At 44.6% G+C, this 21,185-nt stretch overlaps 1 protein-coding gene across 1 annotated transcript in view; it reads left to right on the top strand.

Moving 5' to 3' along the window:
- Window positions 1–570: 570 nt before the first annotated feature.
- Window positions 571–21,185, top strand: part of LOC137646481 (loricrin-like) — a gene marked incomplete at its 5' end in the record, with an annotated part of 38,539 nt that continues 17,924 nt past the window's right edge. The window contains one exon of the mRNA XM_068379587.1: window positions 571–1,032. Within this exon, the coding sequence (XP_068235688.1) occupies window positions 571–1,032 (462 nt within the window). The remainder of the gene's footprint in view (window positions 1,033–21,185) is intronic.

Below are 21,185 nucleotides of genomic sequence, written 5' to 3'. Positions count from 1 at the left end.
TACACACATTACATATATACACACACAAACATATATGTAACTCCACATACTGTATAAACATGCACACCACAAATGCATTTACATTATTTATCTATTGGTTATCTACATCTTGTGACAAATAACATTTCTCTTTCAGGTATCATCGCAGCTGCAATGACAAGCAGCACTCTGTTGCGGTCTCGACACAACAACCATTTCCTCAGAACCTTCTCCAAGTTCAGTCTCAATCGTGCAGCTGGACTAGATGCTGATGATCGAACCTCCTCCTCTCTGAGCAACATACAGAATACTTTCACGCCAAATCCTTTATTAACACTCACTGACGTCAGCGCATTCATCGTTACACCGAAACCTATTATGGTTTCAGCTAGTCCAACAGCCTTTACTTTCAGCCCAGTACCCAGAAATCTGGTGACTTTAGCTAATGCACCATTTCTTGGTACTACAGCCAACCCTCGGTTGATTTCTACACAGTTAGCCAAGCAACTTGCATCAGGAAAGGCTGGTTATACATATGGTGTGGGTTCTGGAGGTGGGGTAGGGGGAGGGGGAGGAGGAGGAGGAACAGTAGGTGGAGGAGGAGGTGGAGGTACAGGAGGAGGTTTTGGTGGCGGAGGTTCGGGGGGTGGCACAGGTGGTGGAAGTGGTTCAGGAAGTGGAGGAGGTGGATTTGGTGGTGGAGGAAGTGGAGGAGGTGGATTTGGTGGTGGAGGAAGTGGAGGAGGTGGTTCAGGAAGTGGAGGAGGTGGATTTGGTGGAGGAGGGGGTGGATTTGGTGGTGGAGGAAGTGGAGGAGGAGGCGGAGTTGGTGGTGGAGGAAGTGGAGGAGGAGGTGGATTTGGTGGTGGAGGAGGTGGTGCAGGGAGTGGAGGAGGAGGGGGAGCCATGATGGGATTTGCATCAGCCATTCCAGGAGGAGGAGTGCCAGGAGAAGATTACCCTTTGTTGGCCTTCATCCCAAACACTGGGTTCTCGTGTCAAGGAGCTCAGCCTGGTTACTACGCAGACACATCTTCGGAAGCCAGATGCCAAGTAAGTGTGTTCCGGTATCTTATACAAAGATTGATACTGTTATGTCCTCATTTTTCCTTTTGTTAAAGCATTACATATCTACTTTCATATACCGTTGAGCAGTATTTTAGTTTTATTCCACTTGTGGAATGATCTTCCTAATCAGGTAGATGAATCAGTGGAACTTCAAAAGTTCAAACTTGCAGCGAATGTTTTTATGTTGATCAGGCTAGCGTAAGTCACTTTTTATATATTTGTGTAAAATCTATTCTAATGTGGTTATAGTTCTCAAAATGTTATTTTGATTGTTCATTACTTCTCTTGTAGTTTACCTATTTCCTTTACTCATTAAAATATTTTTCTCCGTCGGAGCCCTTGGTCTTATATATGCGGAAAATTGTGTATTTTGATTTACATGCACACACACACACACACACACACACACATATATATATATATATATATATACATCATAATCATCATTATCTTCTACCCTTATTAACGCAAAGGGCCCAATTAGATTTTGCCAGTCGTCCCTATCTTGAGCTTTTAATTCAATATAAATGTGTATGTATATATATATATATATATATATATATATGTATATATATATATATATATATACAGTATATATATATATATATATATCATCATCATCATCATCATTATCATCATCCTACGCCTGTTGATGCAAAGGGCCTTAGATAGATTCTGCCAGTCGTCTCTATCTTGAGCTTTTAATCCAACACATCTCCATTCATTATCTCCTGCCTTACGCTTCATATTCCTCAACCATGTGGGCCTGGTCTTCCAACTCTTCTTGTACCTGGTGGAGTCCAGTTAACTAATCTCTCTTGAGGAATGGAAAGAGCATACCCACACCATCTCCATCTACCCTTCACCATGATCTCATCAACATATACCACCTGAGTAATCTCTCTTATAGTTTCATTTCTAATCTTGTCCTGCCATTCAACTCCAAATATCCTTCTGATAGCTTTCTTCTCAAATCTACTAAACCTATTGGAGATTGTTTCATTGTCATACCGTGACTCATGTCCCTACAGTAACACTAATCTCACTAAACTGATATACAGCCTGATTTTTATATGAAATTTCAGGCAATTTGATTTCAAAATTTTACTTAATCTAGCCATTGTCTGATTTTTTTTTAATCTTTCATTAAACTCCAATTCTAAAGACCCTGTATTAGAGATTATAGTTCCTAAATATTTAAGTGCTTCTACCTCATTAATCCTTTCTCCTTCCAATGATATTTCCTCTTCCATTGCATATTCAGCTCTCATCATCTGTGTTTTTCTTTTATTTATCTTGAGCTCAACCTATTGTGATATTTCATGCATTCTGGCAAGCAAGCATTGTAAATCCTGTGGTGTTCTGCTAACAATGACAGCAACATCAGAATACTCTAGGTCAGCTAATTTCCTATTATCAATCCAGTCCGATCCTTCTCCACCATCTCCAACAGTTCTGCGCATTGCCAAATCCATGAGGAGGATCGTCATCATAGGTGACAACACATTCCCTTTGAGTACACCGCTGTTCACTGGAAATTTGATAGGGCTCCATTAACATTAACTTTGCACTTGCTATGCTCATGAACAGACATTTACATTTTTAAGATGAATTCTACAATAATGCAAGACTCTCCACAAAATTGGCAATATATATATATATATATATATATACATATATATATATATATATATGTATATATGTATATATGTGTATATATATATATATATATATATGACAAACTTAAAACAGAGTTTGTATTTTTCGTAACATACAAACCCGAATTCTTTACTATAGGAGATATTCTAGCGTGAGCTGGAAAATACGGCAGTAAAACCTTAACAAGGTCGTTAACGACCGGGCAGGTAATTACCCACCTGTTAGTGGTGGAGGGACCGCCAGTCGGTAGCTGCTGTTTACCTTCAATCGTATTCTAGCTAGGACTATCCTAGGGGGTGGTGATGGAGGGAAGATTTGTGTAAAGAATTCGGGTTTGTATGTTAGGAAAAATACAAACTCTGTTATAAGTTTGTCATTTGTTCCTACACTTGATACAAAACCTCATTCTTTACTATAGGAGACTTAGTCTTGAGGCCAGGGTGGCCAAGGAGTTCCCTATTCCTAGGGAAGATAGTCCTCAGACTAGACTCTTTTGAAGCAACAATCTTCCGTTGATCTTCTTTCTTTGAAGATCCCCATAATCTCAGCACGACTGAAGGTTTGTAGCTTCGAGGAAACAAATGTTTCAGGATGAAGTGGGTCAGGAACATTCGACTCGGAACCCTTTAAACTTAGGATTCCCTCGACCTTGCAAAGGGGAAACCTCGTGACCACGAGTATAACTTATACCCTGTGAGAGGAATCAGATGAGTATCATACCTTATTACCATTGGCGAGTCCAGCTGAAACTGGATACAGACTAGGATCCCCAGATGGGAGGGAGAAGGAGATGAAGAAGATAGATGGATGTCCTTCTTAAAACCTAGTGTAACCCAGTATCCTCAGCCAATGGTTACTGTCCCCTGGAAGGGCGTAAGGTAGCTACAGCATCCGGTGACCTGTCACAATAGGCCCTATAGAAAGGGTGTCTAGAGTCCTATGTGTCACGTCGCTCAAATAGTGAGCGGTGAATGTAGATTGGCGTTTCCAGACCCCAGCACTTATGACTTGGGAGACTGAGAAATGTCCCTTAAATGTCAGTGAGGCAGCCACTCCCCTAACTTGATGGGCTCTGGGTTGTGCTGCCTCTGGGTCTCCATGAAAAGACCTCACAATAACTTTCTTGAGCCAGAAAGGGATGGTGTTGTGAGAGGTTCTCTTCTTTACCTTGTTGGTACTAAGGAAGAGATGACGGAGACGTGGTTTGAAAGGTCTGGTGCACTTCAGATATTTCTTTAGCGCCCTGACTGGTCATAGTAACGACTGGTCTGTATCCTGTGTTACCTTATTGAGGGTGGAAAATTGAAATTCTTGAAATCTCTCATCGGTAAATGAAGGATTATGAGTTTAGCCACCAAGCCCGGTACGAAGTTGCGAGACACTTCCCCCGCCCCCATCCCTTAGAATGGGTGACGACGTAAGACAGACCATGTAGCTCACTGACCCTTTCAGCCAAGGACAGAGGTACGAGAAAGACGGTTTTAAGGTTCAGAGAGTAGCCTGAGGCCCTTAAGGGCTCATAGGGCAGACCCTTCAGGGAACGTAAGACATGTCTCACGGTGATGGTTTAATCTCAGCTGGGGGGCAAGATCACTCAAAACCCCGAATCAACCAAGGTGATGTCTTCTGAGGCGGAGAGGTCAACCCCTTCTCAGTCTACAGATGAGGCTCAAGGCTGAATGATAGCCCTTAATTGCTGAGACTGAGAGGATCTTTTCCTCACTGAGGTACAAAAGGAAGTCTGGGAACTACTGATTCCTTCCTTTTGAGAACCCAATTGTTCCACATGGTCACTGTTGTAGCGGTTAAGAAGTCCGTTGTCTTGGCCCCAGCAGTTAGGACTTCCTGTAGGGACTGCCTGGAGTCTTGGTTTGACAAGTCCTCGTGGCTAGCGAGGTAGCCGACTGTATCAGACCACGTGTCAAGCCAGAAGGGACATTGAAGTCGTTTCCATTGCTGTGGCTTCTGTGAACGAGAAGAGCCAGGAAGAGTAAAGTGTCTCTTCGAAGATTAGCCCGGTGTGAGCCTCGCTGTGAAGGTATCCAAGATCAGAGGAGAAGGGTTGACGTCTCTGATCTTGGCGAACAGACTAGGTTTAAAGGTTTAAAGGTCACTCAAGAATGGCAGAGGCAAGGGACAGTGACATTGCACTAGCAGTTAGGACAATGCCCTAGAGACTGACCATATATTATATGGTCAACGACTAAGCCTCCTCTCCATTCCAGCTAGGACCAGGGAATACATGGCAGTGGCTGCTGATGACTCAGCAGATAGGCTCCCCCAAACCCTCCAACCTTAGCTCACAAGGATGGTAAGGTTGTAGGCACTAATGGCACTAACGAGTTTGAGCGGGACTCGAACCCCAGACTGTCAAACACCAGTCAGAGACGTTACCAATCAGGCCACAGCCAGAAGATCAATTCTGGTCTTAGGGTTTGGGGTCGACGACATAGCCTGTCTAAAGCTGGAGCGTCAAGAGGTCGAGAAGACAGATGCAAATCGCCGAGGCATGAGATATTACACATAGTTCTTAGAGTCCTTAAATAGGAGGATTCTAAGTCCCTCGATGGCAGCTCTCCCGAGGAATCCTCAGGCTGCGCTAATTCCTTGCGTGTTATTACAGGTAAAGTGGAGACGCGAGTAGCAGACAAACCTTATGTCTTACCCCTCATATCTTTCTTAACGAAAGGGGAGTGTCTGGAGGTAATGGCGAAGACCGTTGACGAGAGTCTGAAGACTCTCTGTCATAAGAGTAAAACTCTTGATGACAATGGTCGCGCGCATAGCGCTAATTGCGTGCGTGCGCGGACATTCTGTGCTAATTGTTACGAGAGCCCGACGACTCAGCGCAACTGAAACTCGAAGGTTCTAAGTCGTGTGAACTCGAAAGTCCAGCGCGACAGAGGCCCGAAGGACTCCTAAGGTCATGAGAACCCGTAGGATCAACATGACTAGAGTTCAAAGGCTCCCGATCACGCCCGCCGAAAGGGTGATCATCACGAGACCCTGAGGGGTCAACGTGAGGAGAACCAGTAGGTTCAAAAAGACGTCTCCTTACAGCACAAAGGGGAGAACCTCAGGGATGAAGATAACTCCTACGCAGGGTAGATTTGTTCTCCCGAAGGAGAACGTCGCTTAAGACAAGGCTCTCGCTCCGCCCCTGGAGGAGAACTAAAAGTATGGGGGAGGAGCGTAGATCAGCAAACTCCTACAAGTTTTCTCTCATGAAGGGGAGGAAGGTTCTTCCGAAGGAGATCGCCTAAAACAAGCTTTCTCCCTGCTCTATGGGGAAAAGCGTAGGCGTAATAACCTCTCTCTCGCAAACGAGGGAGAAGTCCTCCCGAAGGAGGATACTGCCTAAGGCAAGATTTCTCCCCGCTCTATGGGAAAAAGTGTAGGCGTAATAATTTCTCTCTCGCGAATGAGGGAGAAGTCCTCCCGAAGGAGGACATCGCCTAAGACAAGCTTTCTCCCAGTTCTATCAGAAAAAAGCATAGGCGTAATAATCTCTCTCTCACGAACAAGAGAGAAGTTCTCCCGAAGGAGTACATCGCCTAAGACAAGTTTTCTCCCAGTTCTATGGGAAAAACGTAGGCGTAATAAATTCCCTCTCGTGGACGAGAGAGATAAGTCCTCCCAAAGGAGGACATCATCTAAGACAAGCTTTCTCCCAGTTCTATGGGAAAAAAGTATAGGCGTAATAATCTCTCTCACGAACAAGAGAGAAGTTCTCCCAAAGGAGGACATTGTCTAAGGCAAGTTTTCTCCCAGTTTTATGGAAAAAAACGTAGGCGTAATAATCTCCTTCTCGTGAACGAGAGAGAAGTCCTCCTGAAGGAGGACTAGCCTGAGCCAAGCTTTCTCCCAGCTCTTATGGGAAAAAAAAAGTGTAGGCATAATAATCTCTCTCGCGAACGAGGGAGAAGTTCCCTCCGAAGGAGGAACAAGCCTAAGACTTGCTTTTTCCCCAGCTCAAGGGGAGAAAGCACAGTCTTCGGGGACGAGATAGCAGAGGTAAAACTTATCGAGCTGTTCGCAACTCTTCACGAAGGAGGGAAGGTTGCTGAATGGCTGAAGTGGGGAAGCTTTCCCTCGGAAGGGGGTGGTTCTCTCACGCAGCCCAATTCCGTGGAAGGTTATCACTCCCTCGTAAGGGGAGGTTCTCTAACCCCTGGAGGCGAACCTCTTGGCAGCAATCTGTTTCCCAATAAGTTGTCAAGTTGCAGGTTGACAAAGAGTGCTACCTCATAACATGGGCAGCTCATGAGCTGCCACATGAAGTGCAGGATAACGAACAGAGCGGCCGAAGCCCTCGTCATTGTGTTCTACGTTGCCGCTATCTGGGTGTTTTCTTTTAGCCTCTCTAACACGTTTCCCCTTTCCCTCCTGCTCTCAACCAAAGAGAAGATGGGCTGAACCCCTGCATCTTCTTCCGAGGTTTCCGAGAGACTCGTAATCCTTAACTCATTAGGGAGCAAAGGAACTGGGGAGGTTGTCCTGTCTGAAACACGAGAGCGAGGGATTGACCCCACGAGTGTATGACCGGAGATTTCTGTGTGTAGCACTAATTGCGTGCGAACACCTTGCGTGACGGGAGTCTGAAGACTCTGCCATAAGAGTAAACTCTTGATGGTCATGGGCGCAGTGTTGGTTGAGCGTACGCGAACACTCCACGAGACAAGAGTCCGAAAACTCTCTGTCATAAGAGTAAAACTCTTGGTGACTTGTTTCATGAGAACCAGAAGGTTTAGGGTGACCGTGTGTGCTCCTCGAGGTTATGTTGCGAGAACCCGAAGGGCCAGAGCAACGGGAAACGGAAGTTTCCCTTGTCACGAGACACCGAAGTGTCAGCGAGACTAAATGCACGAGAGCCCGAGGTTTCAACAACTTGGGTTGCGAGAAAACGAAGGGATAGCGCACCAGGAAACCGAAGTTTCCTTGTCACGAGACCCCAAAGGGTCAGAGATCGAGAAGTCGAAGGCGAGAGTGATCTTCTCTGAAGATAAAGAGTGAAAGCAAGGAGATGCACTCTATCTGACTTTTCTAGAGCGAACGGAGACCCTCAAACTATTATGCAAAGAAGAGGGTTCGAGGTTTGGACGTACTTTTCCCTTGGCCGTGCTCCTGGCTTCTTAGATGATCCCTCGTAAGAGAAAGACGACAGCGAGGCAGAACGATGACGAGAGGGAGCGTTCTTCTTAGGTTTGTGCCAAGAGCGCATATAGTCTCTAGGCGAGACGTCTTGGGGAGAGATAGAAGGCAAGGAAGAGCGAGAATGATGATGTCTCTTCCTATATCACCTGTCTCTTTGGCGAGAACATCTAGGTGAAGGCGTAAACGGGCGCGCAGGAGAGTGTTCTCGCACGTCTGTGCCAGCCGTATGGCGCGCGGGCGCACAGTGGATTCATGTAGGGCGTGCGAGAGAATGTTGGCGCGCATTCCTAGGAGAGGATTCACGAGTGTGCGCATGGCGTACGCGCATATCCTTGCGGATGAGCGCGGGAGAAGGCTGGCGCTCCACTAAGCGCTGGCGCGTTGGCAAGAGTTGGCGCGCAGGAGAAGGTAGCATGGCTGACTTGTCAGAAGTCCTGCTATCAGTAGAAAGTTGGCGAGCAGGTTTTACCTGGCGCGTAGGATGGTGCGCAGTATGGAGCGCAGGAGAGGGAGATGTTGGGCATGTATGCGCATGTGCAGGAGAATGTTGGCGAGAGGGAGAGCGCTGGCGCGTAGGATAGCACTGGCGCGCAGGAGAGTGCCATTGCGCAGGAGATTGATGGCGTGCAGGTAGTTTGCGCGCAGGTGAGCGCATGGCACGTGATGGAGCTATGCTCTTATTGGAGCATATGCGCATGTTGGTGCGTACGCTCTTGATGCCCTATGTTAGGGTAAGGAGGAAGCGCTCTTCTTAAGTTTGTGATGGGAGTGCTTATAGTCTTGTGGCGAGACATCTCGTGAGGAGATAGAAGGCAAGGAAGAGCGAGAACGATTATGTCTCTTCCTATGTCGCCTGTGTCTCCGGCGAGAACGTCTGGGCGAAGGAGTGCGAGCTCTCCTTTTCCTCTTCTCTCTCTCCCTCCTAGCCTCCAAAGAGGGCGAGGACGATGAAGAGGAGGAGGAGGAGGAGGAGGTACTGTGATGTCCACTTCTACATACTTGGCAGGGGGAGCTTCAGAACACCTATCTTCTCTGTAGCCAGGGCATAGAGAAAGAGGATCCACCTCCAGCAGCGACATAAAGGTACCCGGAACACTTCCTCATAATACAGGACATCACATCTAACAAAGAAAAAGAAAAAGGATTAATCAAAAAACCAAAAAAGAAAGGCTAGTCTGCCAGTCAAATAAAAGCAGGAACGGCGGTGTTACCACTGCAACGGCTAGAATTCGATTGAAGGTAAACAGCAGCTACCGACTGGCGGTCCCCCCACCACTAACAGGTGGGTAATGACCTGCCCAGTCGTTAACGACCTTTTTAAGGTTTTTCTGACGTATTTTCCAGCTCGCGCTAAAATATCTCCTATAGTAAAGAATGAGGGTTTGAATCAAGTGTAGGAACAAATATGTATGTATATATATATATATATATATATATATATATATATATAACTGTGTCTCACTTTTAATGTTACCCTGAAGAAGTGTATTGTATCCAACAATTCTTGTTGGCACGGGCCTTTCCCTTGTTAAACTAAAGGAAATTTAAAAGTTTTTCAGTTGTAGAGACAGATGTGAATAGAGCAAGGATGATGGTGATAATGGAAGGGGGCCATCATGTTATGGATAGTGGTAGTTTGAAAGATTGTAAGGCCTTTGAAATATAGAGAAATGTTGAAGGTGGGGTCGTCCAAGCCTTTACTCCCTAGGGTCCCTGCGGAGTATTTTAGTAGTAGAAAAAGTTACAGAGGATGATGTGTATAAGGCCTTACATTGAGGGGATGAGATGAGATTTAATGAGTAGTTCAGAGGTTACATTACCTCGGTGGAGGTAGGTTTGAAAGCAACTGTGTGGTTTTCAATGTTTTCAACAATTGCTTTTGCCAGTGTGACTACAGTCTGCATGGCATGTTGGGAGTTGACATCTGCTTGTAGGTTACCCTTAATTGTACTGTATCCCTACATTCTAGTAGGTAGTACAGAAGGGCCTGTTGTGGTGTCTCGTCACAATGTTCGCATGGTTTTTCACTGATTTCTACACTCTCCCAGCATGCTTTGTATCCAAGCCTGAGTCTGTGAATGCATACAGCCTATTCTCTTGGTGTGTGTCTGTCTATGGGGGGGGGGGGGTTACACTAGATCTGTGGCCCACTTGTACCATGTGGCAGAGGGGGACTTATTCCCTATCCACTTGTGTAGGTCTTTGATCAAATTTTCTTTGAACTGTGGCTTTATTTTATTTTTTATTTGTTGAAGTGCAGGCTGTATGTGCACCTGTACCCTGTCTATGTATCTGGTGCTTTTGGCTAGCTTATCTGCCCTATCATTCCCTGGTGTTCTGATTTGACTAGGAATCCAGTTGAGAGTTACAGGTCTGCCTCTTTCATTATGCTGATGTAATAGTGCCTTGATATCAGCTAGTAGAGCCTTGTTTTCTTTATTTTTTGCTTGTTGCAAGGCCTGCATTGAGGATCTTGAGTCAGTATGGATGACTACAGGTCTTTCTTCAATTTCAATGGAGTGTTTTAGTGCTTGTTGTATTAAAACAAGCTCCGTCTCCATGGGAGAGGCATTGTTGGATGTTCTCCAGCAAGCCATAAACTTGTTGGAGTACATCGCAGCTCCTGTTGTCTGAATTCCAGGATCTACAGTGCCATATGTGTAGTAGGTCTGCGCCCCTGCAATTTCTGTGCTCCTGATTGCTTCCTGGGCTGCATTTCTTAGTTCCTCAATTGTGCACTCTTCCTTTGCTTTTGGAAGCTTTGTATACCCAAAGGTCGTCACTTCTTTTTTCCATGGTGAGATGTGCTGTGTGCCCTGAGCTGTGTCTGGGTTCAGTTGCGGAATTTCTTCAGCTATTCCCAGACTCTTTATGATATTACTGTGATCCTTGCCATAGGAGCTTGGGATCTGGATCTTAGGGTGCTTTACGAGCTCCTCTCTTACTCTCTTTTTTGTTATTGAGTCTCTGTCAGAGAGAAACATTTTTGCTATGGTGGTCGCATTTCTCTGTGCAGTCCTGTCTTCTAGAGTCGGCAGGTTGGTTTCAAGCCTCATATTGCATAGCCTTGTCCACATGGGTGCTCCTAGCATGAGTCTTATGTTCTGGTGCTGGCTAGAAAGTACTTCTTTTGAATGTGTTCATTTGCTCCATCCTTTAGTGAAGACATGTGTCTCATGGCTGCTAGTCTTGCATTTGATTTTTATTTAAGATACTTGATTTCTGCCTTGAAGGTAAGCTGTTTGTCTATGACAACTCCTTAGGTACGTGTTACTATCTACCCATTCTAGGAGGTTCCATTTCTATGGTGAGTGGTTGTAAGGGATTTGGGGCTCTTGTTGTCATAGCTTTTGTTTTGTTTGTTTATTTTTAGACCCAGCTCATTTGGACTTTTGGCTGATGTCATTCAGTGCCCTCTGCTTTCTTACCATTCTGACTGGCCCTCGAGCTATTACGCTTACAACATCCGCATAGATGAATATCTCTACTCCTTCAGGAAATTGGAGAGAGGCTATATTTTCCATGAGGATGTTGAAAAGGAGGGGGTTAAGAATTCCTTCCTGTGGAGTTCCACTTTTCAAGTCATGAAAAGCTGATGTCACTCCTTGGAATTTGACTTTAGCTTGTCTTCCTAGTACATAGTTTTTTGTCCATGCTAGTAGATCACCTTTAACTCCTTTCCTGACCATGGATTGCAGCATTGCTGCTGGGCTGGCTAGCTCGAAGGCCTTCTCAAAGTCTATGAAGACTATTGTTGCCTTCTTCTGGTTTATACAGCTGAGAACATCTGTTATGTATTCAGTGGTTCCAATTCCTTCCTGATATGCATATAACTGTTCATGCAGGGGATCAATTTTGTACTTCATTCGGTCTAGTACCATTTTTTCTCCTGCTTTTTCCATACAGGATACTAGAGCTATTTATCTTGGATTTTCCGGATCCTTTGGCTTGGGGATCGGCTGAGTCTCCTGTTGCCTCCAGGGTTGGGGCCTTGTGTGCTCGAGGTGTGTTTTGTTCATTATCCTCAGGAATGCGTTTTCTCCCTATGGGCCCATGTGTCTGATCATGGTGTAGTTTATTCTTTCTGCTCCTGGTGCAGTGTCTTTGCCTGTTTTGTACACTGCTCCCAGTTCCTCAATTGTATATAGGGTGTCAGTGTCATCCTGTAATTGACAGGCTGTGTTGATCTCCTCCCATCTGGCCGGTGGAAGTTGCTCCTGAAGCATTCTAGTTTCAGGTGAGAGGTTAACTGAGCATGTTCTGTTTGCAAAGGCTATTGCAAGCCTTTCTGCCTCTTCGGGAGGATGCGGAAGAATTGCAGCTGGTGTCCTCTGTTTTTCCACTTACTCTGTTCAGCCACTTCCATAGATCAGAGAGAGATGTGTACTGGGAAAACTTTGTGCACCATTCCATCCCTTTTCTATTCTTATTACATGAATTCTCTGTTGGATGTCATTTTCAACTATTTGCAGCAGTTCTCTATTCTCTATTGTGGCTCTTCTTCTGTAGAGTTTTGAAACCTGTTCAGTGGTGTTTTAAGCCTTCTTACTTCTGGGCATTAGTACCAGGAGTCCTTGTAGGTATAGTTCCTTCTCCCTGCTCTCAGGGGCATTGCTTTATTTGCTGCATTGTGAAATGCTTCAACCACATCTTTTTCTAGTTGATCTATGTTGCGAGGGCTAGTTGGCAGAGTTGGTGGTATTGGAGGTAACTATTGCATCTCTAATTCTGTTACTGTGGCAAAGTGGTCACTGACCAAGTTTGAGTGCACTCACCATCTGGTTAGGTGTCTGATTGCAGTTGTGGCAAACGTCAGATTTAGTCTGCCTCCTCTTATGTGTGTAGGGTGCCCTGTGTTTAGTAGGGAGACTCCTTCAAATTCCCCTAGAGCAAAAGCTATGTGCTCTCCTGACGGGTTTGTTGCTGATGGGGATGATAATAGAGAATGGTGTGCAGTAAAATCCTCACATATAAGTGTTGATGAAACTTCTGTGTGCCCAATAAGCTGTGTCAGCTGTAGTTCTCCTGGTTCTTCTCTATTTATTTTTTATAGATATTGTAGATGTCTATTTTTTGGTTTAACAATGTTATTCTTACTGCTAGCGTCTCTACATTGTTGCCACAGGGAATTGGATTGTGTATCCTTGCTGTTGATATTGAAGTTTTACCCAGTGCAGCTAGATCTTTGTCAGTGACTATCCGTGGGGTGGTGTAGGCATTGTAACCTGCAATTCTAAATTTTACTCCTGTTGTTAGCAATGTTTCTTGCAACAGGATGACATCTCTATCCTCAGTTTTGCAGACTGCAATTAGGGAGGACATTTTAGTCCTCACTCCGGCTACGTTCCAATTGAGGATCCTCATTCCGAAATGTAGGTTGAAGAGAACTGTCTAGGCTCCCTAGGGTCGAAGGCAATTGCCTTAACCTCTGTTGATAGAGTGGTGGATGAAGTGAGAGGGATGATGGGGATAGGATCTGAGGATGTGGATGTGAAAGGTGTGGGGGAGAGTGGGGATGATGTGGTAGGTTGGGGTGTCAGGTTATGAGGGGTTAAGGTTGGGTTGGTTGTCTCCTGGATAGAGTTAGAGGGGGAGGAGGACTTGGAAGCCTTGGAGAGAAAACTTTTCAAAAGTTCTTCAAAGTTGGCTTCGATGTTGCCGGCATTGATCATCCCTGGCACTGCTCGAGTGACAAGGTCTGTCACTCAATCTTTCTCTGAGGACCGTTGTTTTAATGAAAAAGGTCCTTGGTAGAGGTTTGGGAGCCTGTGCTTGTGCGGTGGAGGTGGGGGCTCTTGTGGAAGACTGAGATCTTGAGATTCCTCTTCTGAGCTCTTCTTGGGTGTAAAACCTTCTTCTAGGTTGAGGTCTTGGAGCCGTTCTACCTCTGGGTTCCTCTCTCCTTTCCTTCAGCAGGGCTGCTATGACCCTAGCAACCCTTTCAGGGCATCCCCATGCCATGACAGTATGTTGCTTCTTACAATTTGGGCACCTTGGTTTGGTAGGTATGCCTGCCTTGTGCTTGTCAATGCATTCCTGGGTGGGATACCTCTGACTGCATAAGGCACATGTGTCGAACCTTGCTTGGCACTGTTCTTTATGATGCCCAAATTTTTAGCACTTGTAGCACCTGAGAAGTCCTGGGTAATATTTTCTGACCCAGAAACTGCCAAAGATTCCTAAGTCCACCTTTTCACTTTTTGTAGATATGGCCCTATGAAAGTCGCAAGGATTGCCTTGGTCAGGCGTCCTGCTTTGTTTTTCATCCTTTTGGCAGCCGTGACGTTGCTCAAATCAGTTAGGTGGCTTTCCAGCATCTCCATTGGGTAGCCAACTATGACTGCTTTCTTCACTTTTTCCTCTTCCTTCAGCTCTTTCAACTGAATGTCTGAGGTGATCCTCAGCGTGATGAGTGCCCTGGCGTCCTTGGTATATATAGTCCGCTGGCCCTGCTTATTTGGCTTGGCTGGGATTTTTAAGTTTTTGTTTTTGAGCTCAAAAGCCGCTATGGCTCTGAAAGCCTCCAAAGAGTTATTGGAGATCACCCTGAAGTGGGTGGGTTTTTCCCTGTTCTGGCCCTCTGTTGGTGAGGTTGTCTGGCTTGCCTCGGTTGAGGTTGACGTTGACGGCAGCCATTGTTTCGAGTTCCATCTCCTGTTCAATGGTCATGATGGGTTCCAAGTCCGAAGAGGGGGGTAGGGGTGAGGACAGACAGTGTGTCTGATTAGGTTGTCCAACTCTTTAAGCCCTAGGGTCCCAGACAAAGTTATAGTTTTAGGTAGAACGATTAATTATAGCACCTGAAAAAGAATGATTATTTTGGGAGGCCTTATCTCACCTATTAGTAGCTATATACTAGCCTGCAGAAATTGCAGCTGGGGAGCCTCCTTACTGCTCTCTGAGCACTAAGTTGGCCCAGCAGTCAATTCTTGCAGGTATGGATAGTTAGGTAATCAAAACACTTGAAAATCTATCATTTTATTGAAGCTATTTGTGCAATTTCACTCCTGGTTTATTTATGCCAGGTAAAAAGATAACCCCTTATCCTAACACTTGGCTTATAGGCGCCAAGCCTAGCAGCCTTATGCTACTTGCCACAGATGGCGAGAGTGGGAGATTGTGACTCTTAGGTCCTGTTTCAGATGGAGTTTTAAGACCACAACGGCTACCAGATTTTCCACAGGAGAGTCTGTTAGTAAAGGAGTGTCAAGATAGTGGTAGGAGAAAGTTTAACCAAGTCTAGACACTCTTCTTGTATTATTGGCTGAAGATCAGCCAATTATTTTGGGCAGAGATCTCAGCAGTAGCAGCAGGCGGCGCTGAAGGTGCCCTTCAGCAGCCTACTAAGTTGGGGAAGCAGCAAGGGCGGCCCCAAGAGGCAGGAGTCCTGTGGACAGCAGGCAGGGGCAGGAGCAGCAGCAGGTAGGCAGGATCAGCGGGAGTTGGCATCAGGTCTTGGGAGCAGCAGCCAGGAAGGTCCTCTCACTGTGGGATCAGTGAGAGAACTGGTGTTTTTTTGTTTTCTTACTGGCTTTTGCTGCATATCAAGTCACATGATCCTTGTGACAGTAAAGCATTATGGATATATATATATATATATATATATATATATATATATATATATATATATATATATATATATATATATATATATATATAAAGGACTTTGACATAGGAAAAATCTATTTTTTGGGTGAGATAGCAATGTTGTTCTGATGAAAGTTCTTCTAAGCAGCCTTCTACTTGGGATATTTCCTGCAAGTGATATACTAGAGAATTTTACCTGTAGAGTTATCATGGGGTTACTCGCCCCAGGAGCAAATATCCTGAAAGATATCGTATATGTAACAGGGACGTGTTTAAAACAACCATGGCTATCCTTCCCCGAAAAGAGTTAATCTTGTCTCGAAGAATATGGGATAGGATTAGATACGTGAAAGAGCCGTTACAACTCTGATACCAGTGTGTTACTGTAAACATGTTCGCTGTTTTGTCATTCCAGCAGCAGCCATTGAAAGAAATATGGCCTCACACTGGTAATTGGGAGGGGATGAAAAGTAATGGACAGGTCCATCGGGATGACATGACTATCTCACCCAACAATATCGTAAATTTTTCCTATGTTAAAATCTCTTTTTTTGGGCTCAAGCCATGTCGTCTTGATGGAAATGTAGCAGAGAATTAAAAATTCTCAGTTGTGGCACATAAGATTCAACCTCACAAATTATAGAAGAATCCAAATTCTTCCACAATTTGTGTATCTAATGATGGTTTGTTTTACACTCCATGAGTGGATTATGAAAGTTTTGTAAGCTGTATTGAAATCAGATAGTTATCATCACAGCCCCACTCACTGCAACGAAGATACATATGTAAGGACACATACCGACTAAGAAATAGTTTGTAATAGGAGGGTTAAAGAATTGAGGTGCACTCATTCTTATTTAGAAACATTAGGCTCATTATAAAGGTAACGAAAAAAGACGTATAATCTTTTATTGTTTCCAAAAGCAAGCAAATGTAACAGAATTGGTGCAATAATATTAACATTTTTGTGCTTAAAACAAGAAATGTTTACCCCAGAAACAGTGTATTGAATAGAATAATAACATCATTCCATACGATAAAGGTCACCTTTTGACTCTTCATTATAAACAGTTTATAACACAATACAAATTAGAAGAACAATCAACCCGCACTATGTACACTGTAATAGTGCCGTATTATACAGTCCATAAGAGTCCATGCACAACCTTAAGAAGCTGGTTTAATCACACTACCTGCTACTACACCAAAGAGTTTAATCTCCTCCAACTGTCGCATGTAATGTTTGAAAAACACTCTTAAAGATTTCCATCCAGTATAGGCTTGTAAGCCTTTGAAGGACATATATTGGAAGAAGTTTAAGGAAGAGGCAACTTTTCTAGGATCATGACCTGATGGCATACTATCCGGGTCAGCCCTTCTGCTAAAATTGGTGAGTTTGGACCTCAGTTGTTTCAAAGAGAGATTAGATCCTGCTGTTTCCCCTTTAAAAGTTGTCTGCATTTAGAAGTTACGTTTTTGACAGGTATGCTTTAAGGTGTTCTACAGGGCACGGAGAAGGATCTTCCTTTAGAGGGACGATCTTCTAAGGCCCCCAACGTTTTGTGGGAGTTCATTTTTAGTCAGGAATGCAAAATCTGGGCATAAATTAATTTCTCCCAGCTCCGAGAATTCAATGTGGCCATCATCCCTTGATAGTGCCACAATCTCGCTGACTCTAGCATGAGAAGCCATGGCTAGTAAAAAGATCGATTTTTGAGTAAGATCCTTCAAGGAAGCAGAATAGTTATCGATTGGGGAGGCTAAGGACAAGAGGTTATCTAAAGACTGTGAGATGGTTTTGGGGAGTACATTTGGTGTCAGTTTAGCACAAGCCTTCGGGATCTTACTGATCAGTTCGCTGCTGAGTTCTATATCAAAACATAAGCAATAGGTCTGGTTAGTGCTGATTTACTTGAGGAAATATTTGTGGAGGTCAAACCCTGTTCATGGAGGAGTGTGATGAAGAATGATAAACAGAAGTCCATTGTAATCGAAGTGAGCTTATGTTTCTTAACAAACTACACCCACTTCTTCCAAGAGGGCAAATATTGTCTTTTTGTAGTAGAGGACTTGTATTCTTCTATAAAATCAATCTTTTCCTTCGAAACTCTGTATTTTATTTTAGCAGCTAGGACGAGAAAATTATGAGCTGAAGGTTTTTCGTTATTCAGGAGGAAGCAAAGATAGTCTCCTGTTGAACATCCTGGGACAACACTGGTGTTGGCAGAGGAATCCGACGATGTTTGATTTCCAGAACAAGAGGGTACCAATTGCTCTTGGGACAATTAGGGGCTACTAAGACTGTTGTTCCCTTGAAGGTCCGTAGTTTATCCAGGACCTTCATAAGGAGACTGAATGGTGGGAAAAGATAAATGTGAGTCCACCGGTTCCAATCCAGTGACATTGCATCTATCCCCACTGCTTCCGGATCAAAATTTGGTGCTACATAACGGGGAAGTTTCTTGTTGAAGCTCGTTGCAAAGAGATCTATTTGCAGTTCCGGAACTTGCTCTAGAATGAAACAGAAGGATTTTTCGTCCAGGGACCATTCTGTTTCCAGAGGCTTGAACCTTGACAGACCATCCATTGTCACATTACGAACCACTTCTAAATGAACTGCTGAGAGATGCCAGTTTCTCTGCTTCCATAAAGAGAGAATGGCCAATATTACGTGATCGATATGTGGAGATCTGAAACCCTATCTGTTAATGCAGAGGACTATAGTCTTCCTGTCAATAACTAACCTGATTTGTGAGTTCCTCTTCGGGTTCAGTCTCTTTAGAGAAAGAAACACTGCAATAGCTTCCAGAATGTTGATATGGAATTGCTGAAATGTGACTGGCCACTGACCCTGTACCTTCTTGGTGAGGTATGACCACCCCGCAACCTTGTTCCGAGGCATCCGTGTTGATCGTCACTGACAGAGGAGGAAACTTCAGGGCAACATGTGTCGACAAGCTCTTGGCAGTGGGCCACGGCTTGAGCTGTTCGCACGGTAGAGCCAGGGTTTTGTGTCGATGATCTCTTTGAGCATTTGAGGCCTTTCTTCTCTAGAGTCTGTTGGCATCCTTGAGTCTTGCTTTCAGAATGGGATTTGTAACTGCTGAAAATTGTAGCAAACCCAAGACTCTCTCCTGATCACGTCTGGTGATCGTCTTCTAATGAAGCAGATACCTGACCGAACCAGCGATTTCCTTCCTCTCGACCTGAGGCAGAGAAAAATTTGTGACTTCAAATCCCAGTGCAGACCTAGCCACTGGAATTGTTGAGCTGGAGTTAACCTGGCCTTCTCGAGGTTGATCTGTAAGCCTAGGGATTGAAGGAACTTAATAACTTCCAGAGCTGCTAGAAGACACTCTGATTTTGTCGCAGCCCATACTAACCAGTTATCGAGGTATACTATCACCTGAAGACCTTTATTCCCTAGTTGTTGAACAATGGTCACTTTAGAGCTATGTTGAGGATAAAGGGCATAACTTTTGAATATGTAGGTTTTTTTGGCCAGTCTGAAACCAAGGTAGGGGGAGAAGGCCTGACCTATCGGAAGATGCCAATAAGTATCGGTAAGATCTATGGAGACGGTGTAGGCTTCCTGGGGTAGTAGAGTCTGTATTTGCGAGATAGTTAGCATCTGGAACTTACCATTCTGAATGAATTTGTTTAGAGGGGACAAGTCCAGAATAGTTTGAAAAATGTTCTAATCTTTCTTTGGCACGCAAAATAGATGTCCTTGAAAGTTCATGGATTTTCTGGAGAAGATGCTGCACATATTCTTCCAGGAAAGGTGTGGGTTGGAAGAACCTCTTTAACTGTGGTGGTTTCTGTCTCTATTTTCACCCTAGTCCTTTTTGACTATGCTGTGTGCCCAAGGATCGAATTTCCATTGATCCCTGAAGCGATAAAGTCTTCCCCCTACCGGAAGCTCTTCCTTGTTGTCTTGAAAGACATTCACCTTTAATTGATCTGTCTCTGTTTTACTCGGACCCTTGATTGGCCACCTCTTCCAGATTTTCCCCTTCCACTTGCACTTCTCCCTTGAGCTCTAATGGGGCGAAATGTGGTAGTGGCCCATTCGTAAATGGGATTAAAATCTGAGGAATCGTGTACACCGTCTGGGGGATAGTGGCAACTGTGCCAGTCATGCCAGGATATGTTTTCTAGCCTTGAAAAGGTCTCCTAGGCTTCTTGGCTTTAGGATGAGGTCCTTCTTTTGGGGTAAATTTCCTCTTAGTGGAAATACCCCATTTCTGCATATGGCTCTTGTTTTCGTGAGCTGCCCTGTCCATGACTTCTTTTACCACCTTTTGGGGAAATAGATCTTTCCTCTAGATGTTGGAGTCAATCAAATTTTTAGGCTCATGCCTAATAGTTGCCACTGCTAGGATGTGGTCTCTGCAGGCTCTCCTGGCTAAAAAGAATGCATGAAGATCATGATGGAAGGTAGCTAAGTGGGTCTTGGCTAAAACTGGAAAGAGGTCAGATTTTGGATAGTTCCCAATAAGCATTTTTAAGTAAGATTGGTGCGACAATGAAGCCTCCAGTCTTTGTTTGGGCTCCAATTCCACTTTAATAGAAATTCAGGAATCTTGGGCAGTCTCTCATTGAACTATTTACCTTCAATATCCCTATCCAGTTTGCCAGCTGTAAAGGTGTGTTGGACATCTTCCCAACAATTGGAGTCATGGGAAAGTAAGAGAAACGGGCTTGCACTCCTCTAGCACTGGTAGAGGTCTACCTTAAATTATTGCCTTCCTGACATCCTCCAAACTCTTTGAGGCAAAGGGGAACACAATGTCTTTTGGAGCTATAAATGTAGCCTTCTTCCTGCCAAAAGCAGAAAGTTGGGTATAAGTCGATTCGGCTTTTTTGAGCTCCTTAATCAACAAAGCTTGAGCCTTACCATGGTCTAAGATGATCATCTTCTTAGGAATCGTATCATCCCTTGTAGACGCTTTGGAATTCAACCTCACATAACAGTGAGGGTAATTCTCAACAGAGGGGTAAAACCCTAAATCAAAAACTGGTTTAGAGAACATGCCTTCGCCAATATGAAGGTACTCCTCACTCAGAACCATATGTTTTGCGTAATGCCAAGGGTTCTTCGCCGTACAGTCCGGAAGACTTGAGATTGGTGGAGCCTTGGACTTCGGTGCCCGTCGAAGCACTTCAATCTTTGCTTCCATGAATGCTTTCATGGAAGCCATGAACTCTAAAAGTCCTGGAAACAAAGGAGCAATTGGAGTCGTAAGAGGAGTAGAAGATGAGGCAGGTGTAGCAGATGCAGGGACAGGAGTAGGCAAGGAGGTAATACTTGGCACAATACTTACTTGGTGACTGTCGATCGAGTCATCCGAGGCTTCCATTGTCAGCAAGAACCTTTCTTTGTCTGACGGAACGGAAGATGTTGTCGACATGTTGTCAACGTTCAGATGCATGTCCTGAAGTGTGTCCCGGATTTCCTGATCTGCAGGATCCAGTTGTAATTACGGGAGTTGTATCGTCGGTATCTGATGACCGTACACCATGGTCACATCAGCCCTGGGGAACAGGAGATCCTTCATATCCAATGATGGAAGATAGGGGGCACCCTGTTGGGAGCTCTTTTGGATTCCCCTCACCCAGTGTCTGATGGTCTTCTGGTCCCAAGTTTTTTCATCCTGAGAAACGTTGGGAGCGTGGAATCCAGTATGGAGGAGATCCTTGCATATACTGCAGTTGGACGATTCCCAGATAGCAAA

This window comes from Palaemon carinicauda, chromosome 9 (assembly GCF_036898095.1).
Source record: "Palaemon carinicauda isolate YSFRI2023 chromosome 9, ASM3689809v2, whole genome shotgun sequence".
Taxonomy (NCBI): domain Eukaryota; kingdom Metazoa; phylum Arthropoda; class Malacostraca; order Decapoda; family Palaemonidae; genus Palaemon; species Palaemon carinicauda.
This window is presented reverse-complemented; position numbering and strand designations above follow the sequence as displayed.